General features: G+C 49.5%; 1 protein-coding gene across 1 annotated transcript; it reads left to right on the plus strand.

The window, feature by feature from the left end:
• WNT8B (Wnt family member 8B) lies at positions 1-22038 on the plus strand (the record flags this gene model as incomplete). Its single annotated transcript, XM_082486438.1, has 7 exons — positions 1-8; positions 378-419; positions 15843-15876; positions 17171-17309; positions 18716-18841; positions 20911-21053; positions 21481-22038. 7 exons carry the CDS (start codon positions 1-3, stop codon positions 22036-22038), a joined length of 1050 nt encoding a protein of 349 aa, XP_082342564.1.
• Positions 22039-23493: the final 1455 nt, after the last annotated feature.

The raw sequence follows: 23493 nt of genomic DNA on the forward strand, positions 1-23493 counted from the left end.
ATGGGTGGGTAAGGGCTGTTCCAGCAGCTGCATGCAAGGCTTTGGACGTAGCAACAGCAGGCACATCGTGGCTGGAAGAATGACTCCTGTCATATGCGGTCATCTATCAGCACACCCTATAAAAAGCCCTTCACAGAGTGCAGTGTGCATTATTGGCTGAATAAGAGCTGAGGCAGCAGCGCCATCCCTGAGTCGGAAAGGGAACTGCAGGGGAAACACGTCCCAAGTTGGTGCCTTCAGTGCCATTGTGTGTTACATGTTCCTCTTTGCTCACCCTGATGGCATGAGGTCTGAATCACGTTGCCATAGTTCTGAAAACTGAGGTGAGAAACGGTGAGACTCTGCCTCCAAACAGGTACTGCAATGTAATCTGACAGCAGAAAGTCTGAGAGAGAGCACATCTTTCTCAGTGGCAACAGGTAAAGACAAACCTACCTAAAGTATATCATTCCAGAAAATACCGCTCACTGATGGATTAATATGAAGGTTAGTTTCTTCTAATGTGGTCGCAATTGGGTTTTTTTGTCACCTCCTCTCTTGGTGTGGCAATGAATGCTTTGTCCTCTAAACATAGGGCTCATTCCTACTTTTCATGCATTAATGTAAAAACAATGCAAACGTCACTGTTGATTTTCATTCTGAGACCAGATGCATGTCACCATACAAATTCTGATGTTCGGGAAGAGCTGCTGTTACACAGGAACCTCATTTGCTCCTGGTGTGATGCCATCCCAGTGTACTGGCTAGCAACCTCTGGCCAGAAACCAGGGTGTTCTTGCATCTTCTTTGGTAGGGCACCCCCCTTTTCAGCCTTGACATGCCGTAGGGGTGTCCTCAGCCCCCTCTTCCTCTCCCTAGTAGCAGGCTATGCTCCGGTCTGTTTTCAGCTCAGATGTATCATAGGATGCACCATTTTGCTGCTGAGTCTGGGCAAATCATTATCTGTGCCATGCCTCAGTTACCAGCCTCTAGTCAACGGCTGACGCTTTAAAAGTGTACCAAGAGGTTGCAGTGGACCACATCCTGGGATGCTGCCATAACGGAGGTCAGATAAGGATGACTTTGTAAAACATTCATATCAGTTGTGACAAATGAACTTAACCGGCCAGAACAAAGTTTGCTGTCATGCATTGACTTCCCTCAGCAGCACCAGCCTAGCTGTGCTTCAACAGGGGCGCTCAGAAAAGGGTTATTATTTCTAGCCACATTTCTCTTTCCTTCACCCTCTGGATCTCTAATTTTTAGGGCTCAGTGAAAAATCTTGATCAGGCCCCAGACCATGCTCGTAGCCTGTAAGCAAAATGTCTGGTCCCCTTAGACAGGAAAAGAAACACCTCCTTCAGAGTGCGTTATACCTCAATAAATCACCTCTTTGTGGTGCCCATCATCAGTGGTGAAACCTCATCCAGGCTGACAGTATGAAAGCCAAGAGGCTTGTCCCCAACAGGCCAGCAAAAGTGCTGCTTTACTGTTTATGCAGCAGCTTGCTTCTTGGGACACTTATAAAAGAGCTCAAGGTTGTCCAAAAGCAGAGTATCCACAACATTTCTCCAACAACCATCAATAGAAGTGCCTCATGCTTAAGATTTTGACAGGAAGCTGGATTCTGGCTCTGTCAGCAATGGCTTTTGCAAAGAATTGGTGACAGATTTTGTGGTGCCAGTTTTCCGTGACCTTGAACGTATTTCTTCATCTTGGCTGTCTGATTCAGGCTCCAAGCTCCTCATCATCACCATTTACTGGGACTGACTGTCTATTTTGGCAGGAGAGATGGTCCCAGTCAGCGCAGATGACACCGGGGAATGTTGGAGCTGGAGCCAGATCCTGAGCCCTAGGTTTTATTGGGAAATTATTCAGCTTTCCTTACAGCTCGCTGGGGGCCACAGCACCCCGTGGGCTGATCTGAAGCTCAGCACTGAAATGCAGCCAGTCCCAAGGTGAAGAGCAGCAACAAGTAACACACTGAAGGCCAAGAGAAGTTCTTGGCCAAGGGCAGAGCGAAAAAGATCCGGTATTTTAATGTACAAACACTGAACGCGTGAGATCTTTCAGGCAAACAGCCAGGACCCACACTCAGCAAGTTTTGGGCAACGCAGAAAGGTGCTACGTGCCTTCTCAGCCTCGCTACCTCCTGTGATTTATGGCAAGCTTTCTGACATTCGGTGTTCATCGGAAAGCCCAATCGCCCACAGCCCAAGACTCTCAGCTTGCCTTTCATGCGGGAGAACAGCATGTTCCCAGCCCTGCTGATTCCAGAGGAAACAAGCCCCAAGAGTACCTTAAAGGCTTGGACACAAATAGCTCCCACTGTGTATTATTTTCAAGCCAGTCTCATGATTTTGCAGGCCTGACTCATTACGGGTAAATGCCAAGGGTTAGTCATGTTAGTCATCGGTAGGCAAAGAGGAAGGACCTCACTGGACTTACGCCAGCACGGTTTTTGCCGCTGTTTTAGGGCAAAGAACTGAGCCAGATTTGCAGGTCCCTGACCTTGGGATTTTTCCTAGGACCTGTTAGGCAGTGAAAATGTGTGGATCCAGATCTACGCATACCGCTGACGGCTTTACATCCATCTCCCTGCTGAGGGCTGATGAGGACCTGATCCTTTCCAAGCTCAGGCCAGGTGTCAGTAGAAGACTCACGGGCTGCCACAGCGGCTGGCCCATGGGGAAGTCTCCTGCAGCACACGGGTGGCTGCACCGTGCTATGCTGCGGCAGAGAGCTCACGTCAGGGCGCTGCTGGCCCTCCACCCGTGGGCATGGCCACCAGTGGCTCTGCACCGCTGCTGCAAACACCGAACCATTCACGATCTCTGGTTTTAGCCCATACTGGGGCCTCAATGGGCTTGGTCTGGAGAAGGAGGGAGGAGGAGGGGAGATGTTTTAAGCCCAGATACCCTGCAGAGCCTGTTGTCTGTACTGGACATGGCAATACCCGGCAGAGGAGCACTTCCCCGCACTCCCGTGGTCCAAGGATGCTATCGAGCAGCAGCGCTGAGCCCTGGCCGGGCGGCAGGCCGAGCCGGGAGCACCATCTGCCGGCTGCGAAACAGCGAGCGGGGCTCGCCAGAGGGACAAATTACAGGGTAATTCAGAGCTACGTATGCTGCTGCACGGCCATTAGACCGCATAGCAAATTAGAGATGAAAAAGATCACAGGATTGCGTAAAACCCTCAGCTTAAACCTCCTCCTGTCTTCATTACAAAAGGGATTCCAAACCAATCAGTCTCTCCACGCTAGAGCCGAGCAAAATCGCTGGGGTAAAGGATATCCAGTTGTAAGTCTGTTGGAGCTATTTACAGCTCCTGCAGAGCTCACGGACGGTTTCAGCTAAAAAAGATCAAAGCATGTCACTGGGCAGTTTCCTTAATAAAAGGGCTTGATTTTGTTCGGTTTGAAATGCGGTTTTGTTTCCAAATATTCCTGATAATAATAATATTGAGGGGATCACAGGGAGCCTGAAAGGGAAACAAAATGTATGTCTCTCTGGTGGAACAGTGGACCCATTTAAGCAGCTCCCATGTCGATTTTTCTTGGATTCATCAGGTTTACCAAAGACCCAAGGTAGCAAGTATTTACACCATGCTGCTGAGCCGTCTTCCTGCTTTACCAGACTCATCCTTTGGTCCACTGAGCTCCACACACCTCTCCAACCTGCAGCCCTTTCCCCCTCCAGCTACTGATCCTTCTGGCCGGTACAGAAGGATATCTCCGCCTTTTCCTTTTTTTTTTTGCCATGCTGCCCCAAATGTCCATGTGCAGGGGACAAGCACATTTACCCCTCAAGAGGCAGAGCCCTCATGGGTGCTGAAGAGAAGCTCCTTTTGCAGAGCCACCCGCATTGACGCCCGTGACATTTACTCCTCATGACCCTGAGCTTGTCTGTGGTGGCCTGAGCAAGGCTCTCTGAAGGATGGTGGCTGTGTCCAGGATGAGCAGTAGCATGTGGCTTGGGCTCCTGGTCCCCAAAGGGCCATGCTGAGGTTGCTGTGGCTGCTGCTCCGCATGGGAGCCTGGCTTTCCTTCAAGGCACGTGGGGACAGGAGCGATGTGTGGCTGGTGAGCGGCCAGGCTATGTTGCTAGACCCGGGAGCTCACTACGGTCCCTCTCACCTCCAGGGTTATCTCACCTCCTGCCAGCCAGCCAGGAATGTGCTTCGACTTGCTCAGTCCTGCTCGTCCTAATTACACCTTCGTGGAGCACTATACGTAATTTCCCTCCCACCCTCGCAGTCCTTTTTCTTCAAGCTGATCCAGCTTGTCCTTTAATAGCACACCATCTCTTTGCTTTCCTTTGATTTCCATCACTAGATACCCCACCTTTCAGCATTTCCTTCCCTTTCCCTCTCCCAGCCCTCAGCCACCTGCTCTGTGGGTGCTGGAAAAAGATGCCCTGGACCTGTACTTGCTTTCTAGACTCTCAAAATAAATACTTTTTTGGCCAACACAGCATGAGCCTATGCAAGTCACTGCCATGGCAAGTCAAAACCATTCATAGGGAATATCCTCTAGTGGTGTAACTGGGAATATGTGATAAAGGAGTTATTGTAGCCCAGGCTAAGGATGAACCGGAGCTTTTGAAGTGCTCTAAGCTCAATTACTCCAGGGCACAACCAAATTCTATATACCATGGCTAAAGAGGACATTTCCCTAGAGATCTTTGCCTTTCCCTTGAAAATGGCTGCCCTGAGCATCAAACCAGGCAGATGGAAGCTGGGTCTATCCCCAAACCTCCTCTTAGCTCCAAGCCTCACTTTTGCATCCTGTAAAACGGGCAAAGTGGGGGAGCTGTTTCACTGTGGCACTTTGAGAGCTGCAGCAGCTGGAAAATGCTTTGTAGGTGTCCATACCTTGAACCGACCCTCTGTAGCCATTGCAACATTCCTGTCCCTTCTGATGTGAAATAATTTTCACTGGATGGACTGGATGTGTCCAGTCCCACAGTTCACTGCAGTGGAGGAGGATTCCCTGCGCTGTCCCTGCATGAACCATAAGGAAAACCTGCCAGTGTGAGGATACATTCAATGCTGGTAAAGCAGAAGCAGACCTCACGGGATGCTGCTCAGGATGCATCACCCATGCAGAGAGCAGCGTTAGGGAAGGCAAAGGTTACAGCAAAGAGGTCATGCAGCTGTTTGCATGTCCTGGTGTGTCAACTCCATCTTTAATGTCACAATCTCAGATTGATACAGCTAAAAAAAAAAAAAATATATATATAATAATAATAAATAAACAGAGAGGCTTCCGGGCATACCAACACCTTTCCTGCCTTTTCAGAGCCAAAGTGCTCAAAAAACATGTTTGCTTTTTTCCAATGCATATTAGTCAGTCTCATAAAAGCTATTAATTTTCCCCAGCCTTTGTCTGGCTTTGTTTCTAGAATCACTTGACTGCAGGAGCAGAGTAGCACAGGGCACATTCAGTACAGGACTGCAAGCAACACACTTTCTCAGCGTGCTGGGGGCTGCTTTGACAGGCATTAGATATTATTAAAGCCATGTGTATCTGGTGCAAAAGGCAAAGCTGCAGTCAAATCAGTCGAAATCCGATTACTGCACTGCGAAGACGGACCTTCCTGAGACTTTTTCAGCTCTTTCAGGGTTGAATCCTGTGTGCTTTCTAGACAAGACTAATTTCTTTTTATTTTGATCTCATACCTTTTGTGTATCTTTTAAAATAAGAGAGTTTAAATTCCTTCTTGACCTTTTTAATGGCTACTTTGTTTTAAGAAAATCTGTCCTTTGGGCACTTTGCATTGACACCACGAAACTTTCGAGATATCTGCGAGCCTGACTTGGAATTTTTACACCCACTTCTTAACCTCATTTTTCATATCCATCACTTGTATTGGTACCAGGCTAGAAGGCAGAAAGAGCGTTAGAGGCTTTATTTTTCACTCTTTCTGTGATTACTTGTACAAGCTCTTTAAGGACAGTTCAGATCTCTGTACTCTGGAAATTAAACCTGGACACCTTATATTAATGGGTTTTGTTTGTTTGTTTGTTTGTTGTTTTTTTTTTGTTTTGTTTTGTTTTTTTTTTTTAAAACAAACTAGAACAAATTACCACAGATGGTGGTAGTTCCTCTGTCTCCTGTTGTCCTCAAGCCCTGTCTGCCATTCTGGGAGATGAGCAAACAGTCAAACTCACACTACAGTGCTCAAGACAAAGGTCATTAGAGATCTGTATTGGCCAACAGGTCAGATGGGATAATATACCGGTCCTTCTGGCCATAAAATGTATTTTAATGCTCTCTGGGCCCATTTTAGAAAATTTACAGAGCTTTTGTCGGTAACAATAACAAAATTTGAAAGACATTATAAAACAATTTTGCATCCCGTTTCTATATAGAGTACCTCATAGAGTCTATTAAACAGCCTTTGAGAGCTCTAATTAAGTGCTTTGAAACATGTTTGGGATAGTTTTGTTTCAGGCTTCGCCTCCAGCCTCTTTGGCTTGAAAAACATGATCGTTTCCAGGAAAATGACTATTGCATTTAATTGAAATTAGAAGTTGACAGGGAAGGCTGCTGGCTCCGAAGCGCCCTGGTGCTGCCGGTGCTTCTGTGAGCTTGGAGGAAGGCCTGGCTGCCTCCTGTAATAGCTAATAAAAGAATAAATTCCTCCTCATTACTTTGTATCCACCTACAACTATTATTTTTTTTTTTTCCTCATTTTTGCAATCCCCTTACTTAATTTGTCTTGGAGTAAACAAGAATAGCTCACCCCAGCATACCCAATGGTGTCCTTGCTTTCCAACATGTCTGAAGTGTTGCATGATTTCAAAACGCTGTCGTTGCTGGACCCGAGGAATGAGAAAACTCCAGTTCAAGAATCCTGAAAGAAACATTTGGAAGCTTACAAGAAACAACTTGAAATCCTTCTTTTTCCTGCCCCTGGGAATAAATGCCAAGTGCAGGGTGGCTGCGTCCCATCAGCAGTGCTGCGCCCCACCAGCGCTGCCCTGGTGGGGCTGAGCCCCCGCACGGTGGGCAGCCTCTCGGCAGCCCCTCAGCTCCCCCAGGGCAGCCTCTTCTGGCAGGGAGAGCACAGCCGCCCCCGGTACTTGAATTAGGCCATCGAAACCATTAAACTGTGCTAAACATCACAGCATTGGAATTCTGTTTCAATATAATAAATAATTGAAATAGATAAAAGGCTTATTTCCCTCACCTTTCAGTTTCTGGGGTTTATCTTCTACTAGATAAATGTTCAAGCTTTTTCTCCGTGCACATAACACCTTGGTTTTTAAAATGCTCAGGGCTGCAGGAGTTGGGGCTTTAATTAGTGCAAATACCATCAGCTGAGCTGTAATAGGATGCAGCTGGGAGGCACAGCTGGCCCTGGGATCAGTTGCTGGTGGCTGCATTTTCTCCTCGCCTAGGTGCCTGCAAACCACCCAGCCAGCCCTGGTGGCTGCGTGGGCAGCGCTCGGGGCTACAGGTAGAGTTTTCCCAGCAATGCCCTGCATGCTGTGCCCGACTCGTGCCCGGCCAGAGTTCCTTGGCCTGGGCAGAGCCGGTCTTGGCATGGCCAAAGCCCAGCTGAGAGCAAGTCTCCGCTGGGCAGGTTTCCCCCCTCGAGGCTGCGTGAGCCGGAATGGACATTTCATCTGCCTGAGGTGGCCCTGAGCAAAGCTCAGCCTCCAGCCAGCCCTGCCTGATGGCCCAGCCACGGGGTCTCGCTCCCCTTCGAATCTTGCCCTGGTTCAGCCCTTCTGCGCAGCAGCTGCAGCCTGGATGAAATGAGTTTGACTGGTCTCAGCCCACGTTTTAGCTGATCACATCCACAGTACGAAAACGAGCTATGCAGTGCAGAGAAGATGCTCCTACCGCTCTGGGCCAGGGCAGTGCGGCTGGTCCTGTTGACCTAACGCCAGTCAGAGTGGCAGTGGTGAGCAGCGTGACAGTAACTGGGATGTCCTGCATGGCCAGGAGGCACAGGCTGGATGCAGTTCTAAGTAGCTCCAGCAGCTCTTGGCCTGGGATAAGCCCTCACTGAGAGACCACTGACCCTCCCAACCCAAAGACCCTCTCCTGTCAACTTTGTAGGAAACCCCAAAAGCAAAACATTAAGGGAAGGTTTAGTCAGAGGCCTTTCTCCTGGGGTGAGGGTGACATGTGGCAAAGAGGAGGTGGGAAGAAAGAGCAGGTCGCTGTGATGAAGGAAGAGCAGATGGAGGTAGGAACTGGCCCTGATTCCCCTTAAACTCCTGTGGGAGTCTGAGGCAGAGACGATGTTCACATATGTGTTTCCCAACCTTCTCCCTGAAGCACACTGCATGGTCTCCAAGCAGCGGGTGCGGGCGGCCCGAACCCAAGCCCCCCATCCCGGAGCACCCAGCACACCCTGGCCCCAGCGATGTCTCCAAGGCAGAAGGAAGTGAGGGCATGCCAAAATCGGCCCTTCCAGTTGCCTTTGCGGGGGATGGAGAGGCAGGGCAGTGCTGGTGGAGATTGAATCTGGTGATTACTTTAAGGGATTTGCTGTCTCTTTCTTTATCCCTCTCTCTCTCTCTCTTTTTCTTTCTTTTTTTTTTTTTTGTTTTCCCCTTTTCCCTCCCTCTTATCCCTTTCGTGGTGCATTTGTCTTCGAGGAACCTGGGGTGTTCTTTTCATCAGTTCAATCTCTCTCTGGCACTTGAGTCCTGATTGGCTGAAGGACTTAGGGAAAAAAAAAATCTTTAATTAAGTAGATAATCTCTTCTTAGGAAGTTCTGCGGCTCCATTTCACCAACCCCCTTTAGCTCTTACTTTAGGATTGGTTACCCTTCGCAGAAGTTGGGATTCAGGGGGCATACGCCTCTTCATCACACCAGGAGCGCCGGCTGGAAAATAACTCCATCCCTTCCCTAATTTTGTTGTGTTTCTTTTTTTTTTTTCTTTTCGCTGGTGGTGGTACCCAAGTTTTTTTTTAGGATATCCTTTCTCCCTCTCTATTTGGATTTTATATTTCACATGGACCCTTTTCTGGGCATCTTCTTCCTCACTCCCTTCTTCCAGTCCTGCTGTGCCTGGTGAGTATCGAGAGCACCTCAGTCTGTGTCACAGGCAGGTGGTCTTCCCGGACACCCTAAGAAAATTCCTCTTCACCTTCCTAAATGTCCTCCCTTTTCCACTTAGCTCCATTCTGGTCTTTAATGGGACCAGATATTTAACTAAGTCCCAACACACTCATTGGCAGAGAGGTTAGATGTGAGCGGAGAAAGTCCCCTTGTTCCCCCCTTGATGGGCCAAATCCTGAGCTGGGGTAAAATAGAGTAGAGGAGAGGGGAAGATCTAACCCCTCATTTCCAACTGGGAAGATAACCCAATGGCAGAGCCAGGGATTTCTGTTTTTCCAAAGGCTCACAGTCTGCTTGTCTCTTGTCTTAATCAAATCAACTGGGGCTTCTCCCGCGCTCCCCAAAGAGGACAGTCCCTGATTAAGAGCTCAGAGCCAGCAGGGGTGAGTTAGATACACAGGAGCATTGCTCCGGATGAGCAGCCTGAGACCTGGACTCCTTGGCAGGCACAGGGTCAGGATTACACATGTCTGAAATTCACGTATTAGGATTTCCTGGGGAGACGCTTTTGGTACGGAGATTGCTACGGCTTGGCCCCCAACCACCTGGGTCCCATCAGACCCGTCCCCCCACGCAAAAACCTGTTGCCATCTCCTGTGGACCTCTTGCTCTGTCCTGAGTGTGGTTTTACATTTATTTCCAGAAAAGTTTTATAAGAGTGAGCTGAAGGAGATTACACTTGCATTAAATCTCATATCATTCCTTGTGTATCTATCCCAAGTGTATCTATCCCGAGCTCAAATGGAGATGGACTCAAATGGCCTGGCTCCGTGGGTATTTTTTCCTATGTGATTTTTACTGTGTAGCCAAACTTTATTCTCCATTCCTGTAATACCCTGGGGAATCTGCTCAGCGGGTCACAGACTTATCTCTAACAGCAAGGAAAGTCTTTTCCCGTTCAATTACTAAAATCCGCTGCCTCCCCCGCAGCAGATCCCTATGGTTATTACTATGGACAGAGAAACCAAAATTACAGAAAGAGAAACTCAAGGGTAATTGGGAACTCAGGCCTGTTAAGCTGGGAGTGAAATTTATGTTCTTTCAGAGATTTTCTACTCCCTTCATTAAAAGAAGGTGCAACAATTTGTATATGTCTAAATATTATGCAGTAGCAAACTCAAGATAAATCTCTCTTCTGGAACAAGAGGAATATGTATGTTATGCAGAGAGGCCAGGCAAGAACTTATGCTGATTTTATTTTTATTTTTCCACTCTTCCTGTGTATGCCTCTTGCTTTCTTCAATATAAACAGGTTTAGAATACATTAAAAGATTAAAAAAATCAACATTTTAAAGGAAGTTCAAAGGGGAGAAATTTCAGAGGACAAAGTAGAGTTAAATAAAGAAATCTTAGGCATTTTCAGTGGAAGGTGGATGTTTAAATTCCCTGTCTGCCTTTCAGAAGTCTTTATCTAGGGGAAAAAGTTTATAGATCAAGATCTCCGTGTGTTGCTCATAGGTCATGATTACCTGAGAGAAAGGAAAATTGCAAACTTTATTCAAAACAATCATTTCTCTTGAGGAGAAAAAAGCAAGGTCTGTGGGAATCATGCAATAATTCTGCTTGCTGGTTTTGCTGGTCTTCTTTATCTGATCCAACAGCTTAAAATGCAATAAGATTCTTTTTTTATTGTGATTTAACCATGGGAATTGGGATCAGGGGGTAATATAGATCAAAAATATTTTTTTACATATATATGTGTGTGGCCACTTCCCTTCTCTAAATGTAGATTAGATTCTGCCGTGTCAGCTAGGTTGAAGGGTCAGTGTGTTTCTAGGTGAGCAAAATGTCAGGGTTGCACTTAGGAACTAAAAAAAAAAATAAAATAAATGTAGAAAAATAGAGAGAAATTAAGAAAAAAAAAAGTAAGTCTCCAAACATTAATGAGTTGCTCCTCTGTCTCCTATCCTGTGGGACTAATGTAACAATCTCTAATGCAGCAGCTCGTTTCTAAATGTTTTTTACACTTCAGCTGTGAGATTGCCTTCAGTTTCCAGTGACACTGGTTTTCTAAAAACTTGGAGGAGTTTGTACTTGAAAACAAAACTCAGATCCAAAGTGAAATTGTATCCATTTTCTGTATTTACAATAATGACAGTAAAGATCTAAATATAGCTTTATAATTTTCTAAAGAGCTGAAGCAGCAGCACGGTAGCATGAGTGCGTGATAAGGCACCAAACAAATACTTTAATGGGAGATTTGATAAGGCTCTCGGGACATATTAAACTGAGGAGCGGGGTGCTGTTAATTGTTAAAGTTGTAACTGAGCAGAAATTATCAGGGGCTTATTAGCATTTGACATGCGTAAAATATAATGGGACGGCTGCTTGGCAGGGTTATTTGGTTTTGGATTCGATAAAACTATGGTAGGGAACTCCTGCTGTAGATATTCATTAGCTTTGAGATAATTTCCTAATATCGGATGCAATGAAAACCACTTGCCTTTGGCTTGCTTTTTACCTGGATGCATAGAGTTGCAGTGAGGGAGCAGCGTGTCCTGCCCAGGGCCCTGCGCGGGCTGGGCAGGGGGTGAAGGACTCCGTGGGGCTCCTCTCTCTACCGGCTGAGGTCTATCTCCGCTCCGCTTCAGTCCGTGTAACGCTGTCCTGGAGTTTGAAGGTGGAGGGAAAGGGGTTTAGAAAGCTAGAAACCCCTTTGTCAGCTGTTGTAAAGTCGTAAGCTTTGTCACGGAAGATAAATAATTCCAAGTGTTTTGTTTCGTGTGTGTGATTTCAAGAAGTTTTAAATCAGTGTGGTGACACTGAAGTCACGGGCATCGGGCTGGTTTGCACCAGCTAGCTAGTTAGTTTAGGATTGCATTCTGCTTTCCTTTACAGCGGTATGGAAAATTAGTAAAAATAAATATATGCATAAAAATCACACTACAGAGACAAAAATGAGGAGAGATGCATTTTCATAGTGATTCCTATTTGCAGCACAGAGATGACTGTAGTGGCATTGCCACTACATCCATGGAACAAGTGGCTGAATTACTCTCTCTCCTTGCTGGAGAATAGAGATGCATTTTTTTCTTAGCTAGATCCTATGGGCAAAGACAAAGCACACGGAGTTTGTCTCCATTATTATCTTTCCTTCCCTCTCAGCATAAATAAGAAAAATTCCAGCTACCCTCCAGCCGTACGACAGCCCATTCTGCAGCACACAGCACCCCGATATTCAGACTGTCCCATCTCCCCTTCTCCTAAATGCACCTGCAGCTGTGAGAGTTAAATGTGTACCAGTCTAAATGAATCCTTTACTTGTCTAAGCCCAACGAACCCGCCCAGCAGCGTGCCTGCCTGTTGATCAGAGAGCTCAGGGAAAATGCCTTCTGTCTCTCCGACTTAATAAAAATGTTTAGAATATCCCGCTGGGAAATTGCTACTGTACCATTTGCTCAGCTGCAGATGGTGAATTGGCATATCCTGAACTTGGCCTTTTGGTGAACCTTGAGGTTTATCCCGGGAGGAACAGATCCTCTGCTTCAATGCAGTTATGTCAATTGACACCTGCTAACAGGCTGGTTTGCCGTAAACCCCGAACTTGCGGATTACTGTCCTCCTCCTAAAGCCACCCTTGCAACTGCTCAGCAAGGGCTTGAAGAAAATCCTTCTTGCACGCTGTGAATTTGGCTTTTCCTACCCAGGTGGGAAGCAACGATGAGAAAAAAGCAAGGTAAGAGAGGACTTGCAATTCTCTAGATCTTGCCTACACGGGGGCATTTGGCCAGAGTTTTCTCACAGCTGCTGCCAGGGGCTCAGATTCACACTGACGCCGTCCTGAGTGTGGTCCCCATAGCAAAGCGCGTTTAAGGTCAAGGCAAAGGACAGGAGGGAAACCAGATGGAAAAATGACTTGTTCATGCTGCTACCCAGTTGCGTTAGGATGGGGACCCATGGAGCTTATACAGTCTGAATAGCTCCAGGTTCATGGCCCTGTGTGATTCAGGTCACCCGATGCTCTAATCACCCGGCTGCAGATGCCGTCTCTCCAAGTCCCAGGAAATATTTAATTAGCTGTACAATGCAGAAGCAGCTCCCAAAGGAAAATTCCTCTGCAAAACAGCCGTCGACTTCGTGCTAAAGTACTCACGGGGGCTGGAGCGCAGGCGGGTCTGAATCCCAGGCCTGGAACAAAGGGAAAGGATCTCCTGGGCTCGCAGTGCCCTGGCACAGCCCTCTCCCTCCCGTTCTGAGCCAGTGGAATCTTTCCCAGCACAAGATTCATCAATATGGATGCATTTCCACAAAAAAAAAAAAAAAAAAAAAAAAAAGTTAGACTTGCCAGAGTGAAACTTTGCAAACTAGTTCTCTCAGCTCTTCCTAAACTGTGAGTAGCAGCAGAGACCGAGTGTTTCGAGGTTTTGACCAAGCTGTACCCCGTCTGCCCCAGTGTCCACGGCGGGGCTGCAGCACAGCTACACTTTGTCCCCCAGCCTGGAACAGCAATGCCTGCATTGCCCCCTGGGATGTCCCCGCACTCTCTGTGCTGGATTTGTAGCACAACAGGACAGTGCCTTTCTATCCCTAAACAGGGACATCTGTGGCTCCAGACAAGATCACTTGAAAACACATGCAGGGAGGAAAAATCATACCACAACCTGCACCTTTCTCACCTACATCCAGTGAAGGTCCACCCAGCTACTGGGATTTTGAAGGAATGGAGAGGAGCTAGAAAAGCAGAAAGCATCACTGCATGCCTGATAGCCCAACTGCAGAGCGGAGCGTGCAGCTCCGCTGAAGGGACAGAGGGTGGGTTAAGGCTCTGTGAGAACCAGCTGAAAAAAAGAGAGGCATCCTCCACTGAGAGACATCCAGCATTTGAAGCGGGACATTATCTCGAGAAGACGCTGAAGAGCCCTGTTTCTCACAGTGCATGCTCTAGCTTTTTCTCAGTCACTTACTCACTGCAAGGTCTCAAGCCACTTGTGCCACCTCTCTGGCCTCAGTGTCCTTCCCTTGGCTTAACAGCACTCACCCATCGCCCTGGAGTGCTGCGGTGCCAATAGGGAAGATGCCCCAGAGACTCACCAGAAATAGTGATGAGGATTATTTTTGCAAACCTGGAGAGACTAGAATAAGGGGTTTGGAGGAGAAACCTCCCTCCTCCTGCTTCATTTCTGGCTAGGGATAGTTGGGGTTGGCTCTTGGGTCTTTTTAAAGCCTCAGTCCTTTCTGCCACGGCACAGCTAAGCTGGATTCACCCAGCCATCCTCCAGATTCCTACTGGTGGTCCACTGCACCATGTGGAGTCCTAACGCTGACTGACCATTTACACTGAAACAGCCTTTCTTGCTGGAGAAAGAGAGTCAGACCGGCCAGCATCGGCTCTGCTCTGCAAGCTCCTGGAGGGAGCGATGGAGACCAACCACACTGCCTTGTGGCCCTTGGAGATTCCTCCTTCACAACTTCACTTGGGAACAGACATTTTGCTCTTTATAAAACGAAAGGGGTCGGAATGTAGTATGTCATGCAATTACCTCCTCTCCCTCTTTTCTGCAGGGGCAGAAGGCTGTTACAACCTAGGAGCCATGAACACCTGCAAGAGCCCTGTCTGCTGTCCCACCAGAGCAGGGCTTGGGCCAGGCAGCTATTAGGCTGAGGGCTTCTTTAGTGATCCTTTAGAGACCTCCTAAAAATCCCTGATTCTGCTTCAGCAGCCCCCCCCCAGCTCATTCCCAGAGTTTGCTATTTTGCTTTTTCCACCTGGAGGTGGGAGGAATGGGTTAACGCCACGGAAGGCTACAGGCAAGGAGAAAACAGGGGCCAGAAGAGTGTGAAATTGGCTATGAAAATCTTGCATTCAAAAATAAACAAACACTAGCCGTCCTTTCATTTGCCTTGCAATAGCCTTAGGAAGAGGACCCACATTTTAAGTTTTTGCCCTCTCATATAAGAAGTGGGAATTACTGACCTACAGAACAAAGAGGGGGACCATGAGACTCCCAGAGCAGAAGGTGCAAGGAGCCTGCAATTTAAGATTACTAAAACAGACCCTGGCATTTTCAACAGAACAGTTCTCCACGAAGAGCAGCAGAATTCAGTGCTTCACGGGAATACTTAAAAACAGGCACCTTTGGGAACAGTTCATCTCGCTTTCTCATATTTCACTTGGAAAACACCAGAAAGTTTAATTTCCGCTAGGACCACTGCACACATGCCCCAACTCCTCCCCACGCAGTTCCCATCAGGATAGGGAGGACGAGCATGTTTGTGAACAGCCATCACCTTAATGTGACCAAGAGGGGAGCATGGGCCGCCAGAGCTGGCACCACAGGAAAACAAGGGACTGTGATCTGGGGAGATGCCGTCAGGACACATACCGTGAAGGAGCAGCGGTGTGACCTCCTTCCCTCGGCACAGTCCCGTGGGGAAGGTGATGCTGGCACACTGTCCAGCTCCTGGAGCTGGGGGCAACGCTACCCTACACTAAGCTGAGCAGCAGCTGGGTAAGGCAAAAAGCAAAGGTGGGGGGACAGGAAAGCACCACAAAAATGAGGGATTGGTGTGAAGGGCAGCTGTGCAGGGGAAAGCAAAAGGAGGGAGCGACAAGGGGGTGGCATCCTGGTACAGCCTGGCTGGGGGGGGGAAGAGGGAGGAGAAGGCACCATCCTGGCTCAAAGGGAGCAGCAAGGAGAGGCAGCGGAAGAGCCCGAAGGTGCTTGCAGCCAGGAGACAGGCAGGCTGCGGGGGGTGAGAGGAGAGCCCTGGGATGCCTGGCATTCCCCAGGCCCCTCCACCATCACCCCCTCCCTGCTGACACTGTCTCTGTCTTCCAGGTCAGTGAATAATTTCCTGATGACGGGCCCCAAGGTAAGAGAAATCCCTTTGATCTCTGTCCCTGATTCCACTAAACCCAGGGAGGGGAGGGAGGGGCTCCTCCTTCCCACTTCTCTCCATCCAGCCTTGGCCATACCTCCCCTCACCCCCAGGTCTCATACAACAAGGCAGAGGAGGGCCAGGAACAACCCGCTATGAACTGCAGCTTCTTGGGGTGCATCAGCCCTAAGCAAATCTGGTCTGGGGTCTTTTAAAGCTGGTTGGGGGCCAATATTTGGAAATTTGTCTGTTGGCACCAGCTGAGGCTCTCAGCTGTCATCTATTGCTTCCTGATGATCAGGTTAGCATCAGGACCCACATTCATCAAGCTGGAAACGTACTTTCCATAGGCCCTGGAAAACATACTTCCTTGACAAGCACAACTGGAGTTGCCAGGACCTTGTTCAGTATTTTTGACTCCCCTCCTCTTTGCACCCCTCTTTCAGAGACTTTTATTTCCTAGCCAGGACTGGTTGTAAAATTCGCCTGATTTTTGTTCCTGGCTATTCCCCAGGAACACCTCTGAGCCCATCTAGCTCTTGCTACAGTCCTCGTGATATGGTGGAGTGATCTTGCTCCAAAGCACTGGCTGTCCCCTGGGGCTGTGGTGAAGGAGGAGGCAGGCTGAGGCATCTGCTGGTCTGGAGCTCCCTGGTCTCTGAGGAGAAGGCTCTGCCTCCTCTCATGCTGGAGAGATAAGATGTTGACTGGCACATCTCCTAACGTGGCTAACAGCCAGCAGCTCGCCCTTTTTCCCTGGGAGGCTCAGGCTCTGACCCAGCACAGCAGAAAATGCATTTGCTGCTGCTGGTGGTGAGCTCCACTCCCCAGGGGAGCCAAGGCTGAGAGACCTCCACAGCTCCATACAACTTGGCTCTGTGAGATGGCATGCAAGTTATTTTCAGTTGAATGCCAGCCTCCTGGGGAACCTGAGGCCATGTTCTTCCTGGTGTTTTTCCACTGAGCTTCTCCATCCATCTAGACCACAAAGCAGCAGGGCCCACAACATGCAGCTCAGGGCAGGAAAGCTACGCCTGCAGCAGCCCCACCGCTGCGTGGGACATGGCGGGGGCTACACCAGCTTGGCACTGCCTGTGACAGAAACTATAGCTGCTGAGTGACTCTCCTGGACACTGGGAGTAGCCTGGGGACGCTCCCAGTGTGTCACCCACGGGGCTGTCCCTGCATGCTGGCCAACTCATCCTGACTCAGTTTTGCAAGTTAATGCTGGGGGGGATGAAGCAGGGCACACACCGTCCCCCCTCCTGACCCGCTGCTCTGCTCCTAGGCCTATCTCATCTACTCCAGCAGCGTGGCGGCCGGGGCGCAGAGCGGCATCGAGGAGTGCAAGTTTCAGTTCGCCTGGGACCGCTGGAACTGCCCCGAGAGGGCACTGCAGCTCTCCAGCCACGGTGGGCTGCGCAGTGGTAAGGAAAGCATTGGATACCACTACTGGGACCCCCTCGCTACAGGTTAGAGCCCGTGGGCCCCTCCTCTGTTCCCAAGTGCCTCCTTTTCTTCCCCATCCCCACCTGGGATGTGCCTCTGCCAGGAATGCCCCAGAAGGATCTTTCCAGGAGGCCCCTTCACCCATCATCTCCCAGACACACGCTGAGATCTAGCTTCAAGACAAGACAGCCTCGCAATGCCAGCGTCACCTCCAGACCCACAGATCCCCAGCTTGGGCAGGGCAAGGGTGTCCTACCAACTCTTACACAACTGGCTCCCCATAAGGATGCACCACCACGATGTGGCATGGGCTGCAGGACATGCCATGCCTGGTTGGTGTCTCTCACCAGGGTGTCCCAAGGAGGCTGAGAGCCAGCACGGGGTGGTGGGGTGGCAAGCAGAGGGATATGGCTAAAAGGAGGAGGAAAGAGTTCATCAGTGGCTGTGCTTGGCCAAGAGGCAGGAGAAAAGCCTTCACACAGCTTCTAGATGTCATGGTCACCTTGGGCAGAAATCCAGCATCTGCGACCTGTGCCACTGCAGGGCATGGGGCTGTGGTCATTGTTGCTCTATCCCATTCCTCACCTGTTTGCAGGTGGCAGGAAATGTTTCAGTACATACCTGGTCCTCTAAATCTACGTGTGATGGTGGGATGAGCTCATACCTGCCCTGTACAGGCAGGACCTGGGTATGGAGGAAAGCCTCAGGCCTCTGGTGGGACTGGCAGCAGACGAGGGACCAGGGCCTCAGGCAGAGGAGAACAGAGGTTTCAAAGTGGGGCCTTGAGGAGGCAATTGCAGCACAAAGTAACACACTGGGACTGGGAGCAGGTCCCTGAACTATTCCCGTCAAGGTTATCTGCTCAGATCCAGACCTTGCTAGCATTAAATGAAAGCCAAAGGCTGGGTGAAGTCAGCTGATGATCACCACGCTGATCCTGGTTGGTAGGTATGATCACTGCTTTGAACCCTGGCAGTGCCCAGCAGAAGGTAAGGCTCGAGGGGGCTGTGGGGAAGCAGCACTTTGATCCTTGGAGAAGACACCTTCCCCTCTGGGGTGTATCAGTGAGACATGAGGGATATTTGGCTGTCTGTGCTGTATCCCCACTGCTGAGCTCCCACAAGGACAGCCAAGGGCTGAACTCATCCACACCCTTGGAAATGGCATGAATCAGTCTGGATCAAATTTGGGAGCTCCTGTCTTCATGCAGTTCTAGCCAAAACTAAGCTAATCTGACACGTTGGGCCTCCTCTCCATCCCACAAAGCCCTGCCCATTGCAAGTCTCTTGCTACGCAGTCTCCTGCATGGCAGGAGTCATTTCTAACACTGCTGTTGCCATGAAATCTTTAGCACATCTGCTCTCCTTGTATCCCCACTTGACAGCAAACCGAGAAACCGCTTTTGTCCACGCCATCAGCTCTGCGGGCGTCATGTACACACTGACCCGGAACTGCAGCCTGGGGGATTTTGACAACTGTGGCTGTGACGACTCCCGCAACGGACAGCTGGGTAAGGAGCCACAAGCTGCTGTCCCTCTCTCACGTCCCAGGCAGCAGGTGACAGCTCTTCTCCTCTCCTCTGCTGAGGCCTGCAAAAACAACTCTTCCTCCCGGTCCCCACACCTGGAAATAATGCCCAGAGCAGAGCTTTTCCTGCCTCAGACTGAAGTAGCTCTGTGGAAGCTAAATGGGGCCATCCCTAATTTACACCAGCTGAGGCCAAGCCCTTGATGTTTTCCATTAATTTCTAAATGAGCAGGAAAGTAGAAGGGGGTTGCAGTTTCCCTGGTTCAAATCAAGAACCATTTAAGCTGCTGGAGGGAATGACTGTGTCATACGGGCAGAGGAGAGGATCTGATGCCGTGCGTCTAAACGACAGGTCTGGTTAGAGCAGCACTGATCAGGGACCTCGGGCCTCCCAGGGTCTGCAGGACCAGGGTGGCCCCAGAGCAGAATGACCAGGAGGGAAGGCCGGGTGGCATTCATAAACCCCTCCGGCGTTTGTCAGCGTGGCAGGCACACGAGAGCACAAGCAGGAGAACCACTGTGGCAGCTCCCAGCCTTCACCCCGCTCCTGTCACAGCGGTACCCAGGCCCGCAGCCACTCGGCACCCCTGGGTGGGGAACCCCAGGCTGCACCGTGCCAGCTCTCCCCTCAGCTCTTGCAGAAAACATTGATGTTTCGGTCTTCTGTTTTGAATGGAAAGAGGTCAAATTTCGAATTCTCAAAATCTTTCAAAAGCCATTCCCCGCCCAGCTGCACTGGGCAGTCAATACGTGTCGGTTTATGACAAACTCTTCTGGAGTGTCCAGTATTTAGTAATTTGCTTTATTGGCTAATAGTTTTTAAAACAGCCACTGCTTAGGTGTCCAAAGCATTGGATTGCCCACCTCCAGCAGAACAAGACCTTTGGGCAATGACACACCAAATTTTATCTTCTCTGGAAAACCGAGTTAGTCATGCTATGCTTCTTTTTCCCAAAACATATCTGTTTTTCATGAAAATTTTCCATTGTGAACTTAAAACCTCAGAAGGCAAAGGAAACTTTTGGGCTTGTCCAAAACAGCGTGATTCAATTCTAAATGCCATTGCACTGATTCCAAGTTGGTGAAAGGTCTCCATTCTCCCTTCGGTCCCAGCTCTTGATTTGGACTTCATCATCCACTGCAATTACCCACCTCCCATGGGATGCCCCTGCCTTTCCCTGGGAGAAGGGACCGTGATGCTGTGGGGAAGTCGGGGCAAGGGCCGGGCCTTTCAGGAGAGGCACATGTCCATTAAACCACAACTCCCAAGATGTATGGCCAAGGCACGTTGGGTTCAGAATGTTCCAGATTTCAAATCTACATACAGAATTTGGCATTTTTCTCTAGGAGGAAAAGAAGCAAACCGCATGACGTGTTTCTAGTCAGCTGAGCTGTTATCGAGCTCCCACACAGTTAGGAAGAGTACCCTCCACATCTTGCTGTGCAGTTTCCCAGTTCTGTGCTGAGTCCTTTGTTTCTTTATGATAACTGGAAAATCAGACCCTTCTGAGATGCCAAATATCATCCCAAGATTCTGGGTGTGCCAAAAAGAGTGTCTCCTCGATACACGTGTGCCAGGCTTGGGTTGTTTCTCAGCAGAAGGGAATCTGTTCCCACTGACCAGTTTGCCTCCACCAGTTCACTAATCTACATTAGCAAGATGCTGTCCCTGTGAGTCAGACCAAACCAGTTCAAGTCAGGGTTTGAAGGAAAGTGATTGAAGACCCAAAGCCTTATCTATATGGCTGCTAATGCATGATAATTAACAGCTTCTATATCATGCTCTATAGAAAGCCTGAAAATCCCTAGGTTTGTCACACAGGACCTACCCCTTCGCTGCCTGCATGAGCCGCTTACTGTCCAGGCCTTGGTAGAAATGGTGTTAGCCCAGGGGGAGGAAATCAGGGAGTATCACGAGGCAAAAGGCTGGATTTGTCCCACAGCCTCCGTTCCCTCCCATCACTTCTGAGACCCTTTCTTGCCACCAGCACCACAAGCAAGGCAGGTGAGAGGCTGGTTCCCTGACAGCACATGTCTCATCTCCTTTCCTAGGGGGGCAAGGCTGGCTGTGGGGAGGCTGCAGCGATAACGTGGGCTTCGGGGAAGCCATTTCCAAGCAGTTTGTGGATGCCCTGGAGACTGGACAAGATGCCAGAGCTGCTATGAACCTGCATAACAATGAGGCGGGTAGAAAGGTAAGCCACTCTCTCCCTCCAGACCTGACACCACACACCAGATTGGCTCTGGCCATTCACTGTGGAGTCACAACTTGCTGTGGCTAAAAGCATGTGTCCAGAAGAATCAACTACCTTGCTGAGGAGAAGGGGATGGCAGCAGTACTGACGTGATGGGTGGTGTTTGTTCTAAGGTAGCAAACCTTCCGTGATTACAGTGTTAATGGCTTCCCGTTGTCCTCTTTCTCCCAGTTCAAGTAGGGGAGTACCGTAGAGAAGCAAATCTGCAAGCTTTAAGCCAACAACCCCTGGGCAGGACTACTGCGCAGGGATGGTCGATGGCAAACCGCTTTGCAGGCCTGGAACCACATGTCTCCATGCACTGCAGCACAGAAATGACCACCCTGGGCTTTTTCCTGAATCCCCTCTCTCTCTCCCCACCCTATAGGCCGTGAAAGGCACCATGAAGAGGACTTGCAAATGCCATGGCGTGTCGGGCAGTTGCACCACCCAGACCTGCTGGCTGCAGCTGCCCGAGTTCCGGGAGGTGGGCACTTACCTCAAGGAGAGGTACCACAAAGCCCTGAAGGTGGACTTGCTGCAGGGGGCAGGGAACAGTGCTGCCAGCCGGGGCGCCATCGCCGAGACCTTCAGCTCCATCTCCAAGAAGGAGCTGGTCCATTTAGAAGACTCTCCTGACTATTGCCTGGAGAACAAGACACTGGGGCTGCTGGGCACAGAGGGCAGGGAGTGCCTGAAGAGGGGCAAGGCGCTCAGCAAGTGGGAGAAGCGGAGCTGCCGGCGGCTGTGCGGAGACTGTGGGCTTGCGGTGGAGGAGAGGCGAGCCGAGATGGTGTCCAGCTGCAACTGCAAGTTCCACTGGTGCTGCGCCGTGCGGTGCGAGCAGTGCCGCAAAAGGGTCACCAAGTATTTCTGCGTCCGCAAGGAGAAGCGGGAGCGGAGCGGGGGTGGCGGGGCCAGCCACAAGCTCAAGAGAAAGCTCTAACTTGCCTCCGATCCTCCATGGTCCTGTCTGCCCTTCTCTCCTGCCCTCCCCATCGTCCCCTGGCACCATTTCCCTTTGGCTTAGTCTTGTCTCATTCCCAATGCCCCCTCACTGGGGCTCGGGCAAGGCAAAAGAGCTTGCATGAGCCCCTAGGCCTTGGCCATACAGGGCATTTCCCATTAGTGCAGTGGCTGATGACTTCTGGGAAGACCCTCAAGTGTTGACAAAACAAGGTGAGATTTGGTCTCCAACTCAGAGTCACTCTATCCAGCAACTATGTTTTTTTATCACTGAAAACAAAGGTAGTCTTGGTGGCTTCTGCTCTTTTGAGCTTGTCTGTTCCCCAAACAAGCACCTGCTCTGGGCTTTTGAGCAAGTGAGATCAACACTTATGAAAGCATAAAGAAGCTGAGATGGCACCACCAGTGTTGAGCAACTCAGAGTAGTAATCCCTAAAACAGAAGAGGCTTCTAGTACCCTAAAAAAAAAAAAAAAAAAAAAAAAAAAATAGAGGCACTAAAATAAAGTTGTTACTGCCTTTTATTAAGCCCTACATTATAACGGCAACTCCTTCCTGCAGCAAGCCAGCCTCCAGGAGGCCCACAGCGGTACTTCACATCCTTTGACAGCTTTGCTAAGCTCTCCAGTGCTTTACTTTGCGTTTGAAATGGCAGTAGCAAGACTGAAGCTGCTGTTTGACCTGCCCAATAAGCAGCTGTCCAGAAGGAGTCCATCGCTCACTTTTTACATGCTTTCTCTGTATCTTCTAAGCCTCCAGGTCTGGTTTCCCTTTTCACCCCAGCATCCCTGCCAAAGTCCTTGACTGGTGCCATAGAGATGCCCTCACACTTCTCCAGTCCTCCTTTCCTCCCAAATCTCTCCCAGACAGGAGCTGCCAGCCAAGTCCTTTCCCCCCTCTCCAGGTGTACTTCCCAAGCACTCTTACCCTGTCTGCTAACTAAATACTTCCTCCTAGTCTGAGAAAATAATGTCAGTTACTATTTAATGGTGTTGTAAATAGGAAAGTGAAGCACTTTGAAGTTTAATTTATTGCACAGTTACTGTGATGTATACATAACAGTTTTTCCTCTACCGCTTATTGTATATATTCTGTAGGCTAAGCAAGCAGCAGGAAGATTTGGCTGATGCACCTCTGTTCCCTTGCTGTGGTTGGGGTCGGGAGGGAAGAAGCTGTCAGCTGCAGGACCTGGGGAAGCTCACTGCACCATCGCAGTGGTCTTCCCCAGACTGCGAGGTTATCATCTACTTTGCTGTTTGAAGTGTCCTTTAGCCAGATGAGAAGCCAGCAGAGCTAAGTTACTGGCCATTAGCCCTGTCTTGTAGCCAATGTTTGTAAACCAATAGCCAATGCAATAAATCAGTAGCCAAGTGCTTGCAAAATGCTGTTGTGCCTAAGTTGTTGGGTGGTTTTTTTTCCTCCAGTCATGTGTGTGG

This window comes from Vanellus vanellus, assembly GCF_965231255.1.
Source record: "Vanellus vanellus genome assembly, chromosome: 7".
Classification (NCBI taxonomy): domain Eukaryota; kingdom Metazoa; phylum Chordata; class Aves; order Charadriiformes; family Charadriidae; genus Vanellus; species Vanellus vanellus.